The sequence below is a fragment of the Wolffia australiana genome, chromosome 1, assembly GCF_029677425.1.
Source record: "Wolffia australiana isolate 7733 chromosome 1, ASM2967742v1".
Classification (NCBI taxonomy): Eukaryota; Viridiplantae; Streptophyta; class Magnoliopsida; order Alismatales; family Araceae; genus Wolffia; species Wolffia australiana.
In genome coordinates, this window is record NC_135835.1 from 14,182,367 (window position 1) to 14,187,939 (window position 5,573).

The window sequence follows — 5,573 nt, forward strand, 5'->3', positions numbered from 1 at the left end:
ACGAACCCATGCTATTCAAAATCCTTTGAGGAATGAAACCGACCTAATCTCCATCTATTCTCGGTGTTCATTATCTTTTTCTTCCCTCTCTCTCTCTCCTTTCTTCTACTACTTCTCTCCAACCTCTTTCAAGAATCTTTTCATTTATTTCGGAGAGTTGGGAAACTCGTTGGTCAACGAACGAGTTTTTTAATCACGAGTTGAACAAATCGAAGTTTCCGCGGATGATGTCAGCTTACAGGCTGTATTCAAAATTCTTTAGCGGTAGGTGGAAAAGTCAGACTCGGAGGCGAATAGATCGTGGCCAGTTATGGCAGCGCAGCGACCATCTATCTGTTTACATGAAAATTGGAGGAGTAAGAGGGGCAATGTTGACACAATTCCGTGTAATTCTCGTTTGCTTCGCAGAAAGTTGCTCTTCCCTTTTTAATCTTCACCGCCTTGACGAGCTATAAGATCAAAGTACCATCCTCTCTCTATATTGAAGTGCTTTGGGCTCTCGGAACTGCAAGATACGGCTCGTTTCTCTGGAATTCGCCGTAGCAAGTAGAATTGGAGGATCTTGGCGTCGTCTTGCCATGTCGCGGCCGGTGGTTCTTCTCATATTGTTAGTCTTCGGTGTTGGAGTTGTATCTGCAGCAACAGATCCAGGAGATGGTACGTATTCTCTCACGTCGTGCTTATCTTCTCTCTCTTCTCTCTCCCTCCCTCTCCTCTTTTCACCTCTATCTCTTTCTCTCTTATTCTCTCCATAACTCGCTCTCTCTGTATATCCATCCGTCTCTCCACTCTCCTCCATATGTCCCTCTCTCGTCTATTCATCTCTCTCTCTGTAAATCTGTCTCTCCCCGCCCCTATCTCTCTTTCCTTCTCTCCTCTCCTCATCTCTCCATGTGGATATCTGTCTCTCCCCTCCTCATTTTCTCTCTCCTCTCCTCTTCTCTTTCTCTGCGAATATCTCTCTCTCCCCTTTCCTCACCTCTATCTCTCAGTATAATGGTGTCTCCCAATCTCTCCCACTGTGTTAAGGATGATGATAGCTGATAGGCAGATCAACGTATTCAGAGACGAAATCTAGCGATTTTAACCTGTAATTGGGGGCGTGACTGCAGCTGCCGCGCTCAGGAATTTGAGGCGGATTTGGAAGAACACACCGCCAAGCTGGAGCGCTTCAGACGATCCGTGCGGAGCGCCGTGGGATGGGATTTCGTGCAACAGTATGAGGGTCATCGCGCTGTGAGTCTCCCTCTCTAATTCAGTCGAATTCAAACTCCTCCTACTATACATAAACTTAGGCGCCGGCTTCAGGACGATGACTTCAACAGGCCTCGTTGGTACGCTCAGCGACGATATCGGACAGCTCTCGGAGCTCCAGTTATTGTAAGTCCGCTTCAACATCTGCTTTCCTTTGTGCCTAATCTTACGCAGATATAACGACAGAGATCTCTCTTTCAACATCAACCTCACCGGCCCGATTCCTTCTTCCATCGGCAACTTGCAAAAGCTTGAGACGTTGTAAGTCCTCGTGTAATCTTTCTCGCTCCTGCCCATAATTCTGAAGCTTTTTCTGATGTCGGCCTCAGGAGCTTACCCGGGTGCAACTTTGGCGGTGTAATTCCCCCTGAAATCGGGAATATGCAGAAGCTCACGTTCCTGTAAGTTCGTTCTTTCTAGGGCAAGCTCAGTCAGTATCACATCAATGATTTGTTCATGTTTATCTCTTTTCCTTCCGTTCCTAGGGCTCTGAACTCGAACAATCTCTCGGGAGAGATACCCAGAAGCATTGGGAGGCTTTCTAACCTTAACTGGTTCGATATCGGAGACAACCATCTCAGCGGCGAGCTGCCCGTTTCCTCTGGCGCTGCCCCCGGCTTGGATCAGATGATCCACACAAAGCACTTGTGGGTATTTTAATTATATGATTCATTACTTTTTTATCTCAATTATTTTCTTAATAATTGGGTTCATCTGTTTTGCAGCCATTTCAACAAGAATCAGCTCTCCGGAATCATCCCGGAGAACCTCTTCAACTCGAACATGACCTTGATCCACATGTAGGAATCGAAGCGAACGAGGAAAATATCTTCTCCCCGTGACCTCACCGCTCGTTCCGCGTTTCTTGCAGACTATTCGAAGGAAATAACTTTACGGGACCCATCCCAGCTTCAATTGGGCTCGTACAAACACTCACCGTTCTGTAAGTTTTCCAAGTCAAAGCTCGGAAACTTGGATATATTTTTTTACAAAAATCTCATTTGTTCTTTGCGCCCAGCCGTCTGGACCGGAACGCGTTGACTGGGACTGTGCCTCCCAGTATCGGAAACATGACCCGGGTTAGAGAACTGTGAGTTCTCCATCGATAATCTCTGAGAGCCTCCTTTGACGTCTCTCCTCAAACTCGTTGCTTCTTCTGTGGGTTCGGTGTAGGCACCTGTCGAGCAACGGGCTAACAGGAGGTATCCCAGACTTGTCTGGAATGAGTTCATTGACATACACGTACGACGTCTCCCATCGATTACTCACATTTCAAGTTCTACGCCAGTTCTCTTTCTATTGTCTAAGGCTTTTCCTATTGACTTCCCCCAGAGATTTGAGCAACAACTTGTTCACGCCATCCCCGGCTCCGACCTGGTTTTCAAATCTCCGGTCCCTCTCGGTCCTGTGAGTCTGAGCTAATTTAATATCTGGGTTTTATGAAAAAAAGAAATTTGATATCTGGGTTCATTTTTCGGTTTACTTACTGAGCTTTCTGGTTAAGGATAATGGAGTCCGCGGGTTTAATCGGACGAGTACCAACAGGGGTCTTCCGCCTACCACTGATACAGGAACTGTGAGTAATCCGCTGAAGACATACAAATAGAACACACCCATGATGTATTCATCTTTATATTTATCTAATTTAACTAAGTAAACTGAAACAAATTCTAAAGTAGTATCTAACTCTTAACAGATGAATTGGTTCAAGGATAAATCACATCATGATGCATTTGCTCACATTTTAACCAAAGAAGGATCAAATGATATAGTTTGTTTGTAGGTAGCTCATAGATGCTAAAAACTGCTTTCCAGTTTGTTTCTTTTTTTTCTGGCTTTAATTGCGATGAACCAATCTCGAATGTATCTCCAGGACGCTTAAAGGCAACAAGTTTAATGGCACAGTTGACTTAGGCGCTGGCGCAGGCCCTAATCTCCAGCTGGTCGATCTGCGGTCGAACATAATCATTGGCGTTCAGAACGAGCCGAAGACTAACGCCACAAAGCTGATGTGCGTATTACATGACGTTTTCTGTTTTTTCCTTCGAGATTATGATCATCATTTAAACTCGTCCTGGTGCAGGCTACTCGACAACCCCGTCTGTAACGCTCCAATCGGAGAAAAAGACTTCTGCAAACCAGTAGAAGAGACGGGAGTATACTCCACGGTGAGTGAATGCTCAAAAGAATGCCCAATCGGGGACGGGAACAGGCCAAGAACCTGCGAATGCGCCCGGCCTTACGCCGGGATGTTGATCTTCAGAGGCCCCTTGTTCCGCAATCTGAGGAACAGCACGAGATTTCAGAGACTTGAGACTGATTTACAAAATAGTCTGAAGCTCGGAGCGGACACTGTTTCTCTCATGAACCCCTTCTTCGACGACGACGATTATCTGCGAGTCCGTCTTCAGCTCTTCCCATCGTTCGATCGTATCTTCAACCGATCGGAAGTACAGAGGCTTGGATCGATGCTCAGCACGCAGGTTTATAAGCCCCATGACGATGAATGGGGTCCGTACGTGTTCAGGGGCGAAATCTACAACTTCGCAAGTGAGAATTCTCGTCTCTGATCTACAACTTCAATCTCTCTCGCTCTTTTTTTCCCTCCGAGTAATGGAGATTGATGGGTACTTGTTGTTTCAGGTCTCGAGTCGCCGAAACTGTCGGCTGCGACGATCTCGGGCATCGCTGCCGCCAGCGGCGCTGTCTTCATTGGATTGATACTACTATGCGCCTACGCCGTCCGGGAGAGGCGAAAAGTTCAGCGTGCGAAGAAGATAACGAACCCCTTCGGTACGCTTTAAGTTCTTCACTTGGCATTTGCACCAGTCTCTTGACTTCGCCTTCTTCGTTGTAATTTCCTTGTTTCAGCGGAGTGGGGGGGAGAAAACGAGGAAGCTGGAAGCGCGCCGCAGTTGAACGGAGTGAGATTCTTCTCCTTCGGCGAAATGAAGAAGTGCACCAACAATTTCTCGGCCGACTACGAAATCGGCGTCGGCGGCTACGGCCAGGTAACTCACTCTCTTGCTTTCTAGAATTCGTGAAACGACTGTAAAAATAGAGTAATGAAGGGTGTTTCCAAACGCGAAGGTTTACAAGGCGAAGTTGGCGGACGGGCGAGCGGTAGCGATCAAGAGAGCGAGGCAGGGGTCTATACAGGGGGCTCTCGAGTTCAAGACCGAGATCGAGCTACTATCCAGAGTTCACCACGCGAACCTCGTTCGTCTCGTCGGGTTCTGCTACGAGAAAGGCGAGCAAATGCTCATCTACGAGTACGTCGCCAACGGGACTCTCGCCGAAGGCCTGTCCGGTGAGCTCCAATACAAATCCAGAGATTGGATGGACAACTTCTGCAAATCGAACGTTCCGATGTTGATCAATCAAGAGATTAACGCGTGTTCTTTGCGCAGGGAAAGCGGGGATCAGGCTAAGCTGGATAGACCGCCTCAGAATAGCCCTAGGATCAGCTCGCGGGCTAACTTACCTCCACGAGCTCGCCGACCCGCCTATTATCCACAGAGACGTCAAGACCGCGAACATTCTCCTGGACGATCACTTAACCCCCAAAGTCGCCGATTTTGGGCTCTCCAAGCTAGTCTCCGACTCCGTCAAGATCGTAAACGAGACCGGCGTCAAGGGAACTATGGTGAGGACGATTTGACACTTGAAAACCTCAGAAACCCTTAATTTTTACCGAATTCGGAGTTTTATCTCTTGCAGGGATATCTCGACCCGGAGTACTTCGAGACGCAGCAGCTGACGGATAAGAGCGACGTGTACAGCTTCGGCGTGGTCATGCTGGAGCTACTCACAGGGAAGAAGCCGATAGAGAAGAACAAGTACATCGTTCGTGCGGTGAGGGAGGCGTTGAAGTCGCCTGGAGGGGTTAAGGAGGTGATAGATCCGGCGATAAGAAGCGCGCCTGTTCTAGTGGGATTGGAGAAGTTCGTGGATATCGCCATGCAGTGCGTGGAGTTGCTCTCTGAAGACCGGCCGACGATGAGAGAAGTGGTGAGGGAGTTGGAGTCTATTCTGGAGAAGAACGGCCTTGACTCTCGCTTTGCCTCGGTGGGTTCTGCTGTTGGAGAAATCAGTAATGTGGTTGAACGTCGGCGTTATAATGGGTCGATGTCCAGCGGAGAGATGAGCAGCAACGCCTTCGACAGCGGCGCCGCTGGGTTCATGTTTAGGACGACGATCGAGCCCAAGTAGTGGATTGGACTGCTGATTTTTGTTGCTCTGGCCATGGGATTTCGTTTAAGCAGATATTACTTGTCAATTGGTTGATGTATTGATGTATACTCGTAGATTAGCTGATG

At 48.1% G+C, this 5,573-nt stretch overlaps 1 protein-coding gene across 1 annotated transcript; it reads left to right on the plus strand.

The window, feature by feature from the left end:
• The first annotated feature begins 379 nt into the window (after window positions 1-379).
• Window positions 380-5,573, plus strand: LOC144707833 (Leucine-rich repeat protein kinase family protein). The gene is made up of 19 exons (XM_078581083.1): window positions 380-657; window positions 1,113-1,236; window positions 1,309-1,380; window positions 1,441-1,515; window positions 1,584-1,655; window positions 1,740-1,901; window positions 1,980-2,054; window positions 2,126-2,197; window positions 2,273-2,344; window positions 2,428-2,496; window positions 2,587-2,661; window positions 2,759-2,830; window positions 3,128-3,265; window positions 3,338-3,804; window positions 3,898-4,047; window positions 4,126-4,265; window positions 4,345-4,564; window positions 4,665-4,900; window positions 4,975-5,573. Exons 1-19 carry the CDS (start codon window positions 579-581, stop codon window positions 5,464-5,466), a joined length of 2,862 nt encoding a protein of 953 aa, XP_078437209.1. The 5' UTR covers window positions 380-578; the 3' UTR covers window positions 5,467-5,573.

Excerpts from the sequence above, each read along its gene's own strand:
- LOC144707833 (XM_078581083.1), top strand. The coding sequence starts at position 579 with ATGTCGCGGCCGGTGGTTCTTCTCATATTGTTAGTCTTCGGTGTTGGA. Across the intron at positions 4,266-4,344 it reads GCGTCGGCGGCTACGGCCAG|GTTTACAAGGCGAAGTTGGC; the intron begins GTAACTCACTCT and ends CCAAACGCGAAG. Across the intron at positions 4,565-4,664 it reads TCTCGCCGAAGGCCTGTCCG|GGAAAGCGGGGATCAGGCTA; the intron begins GTGAGCTCCAAT and ends TTCTTTGCGCAG.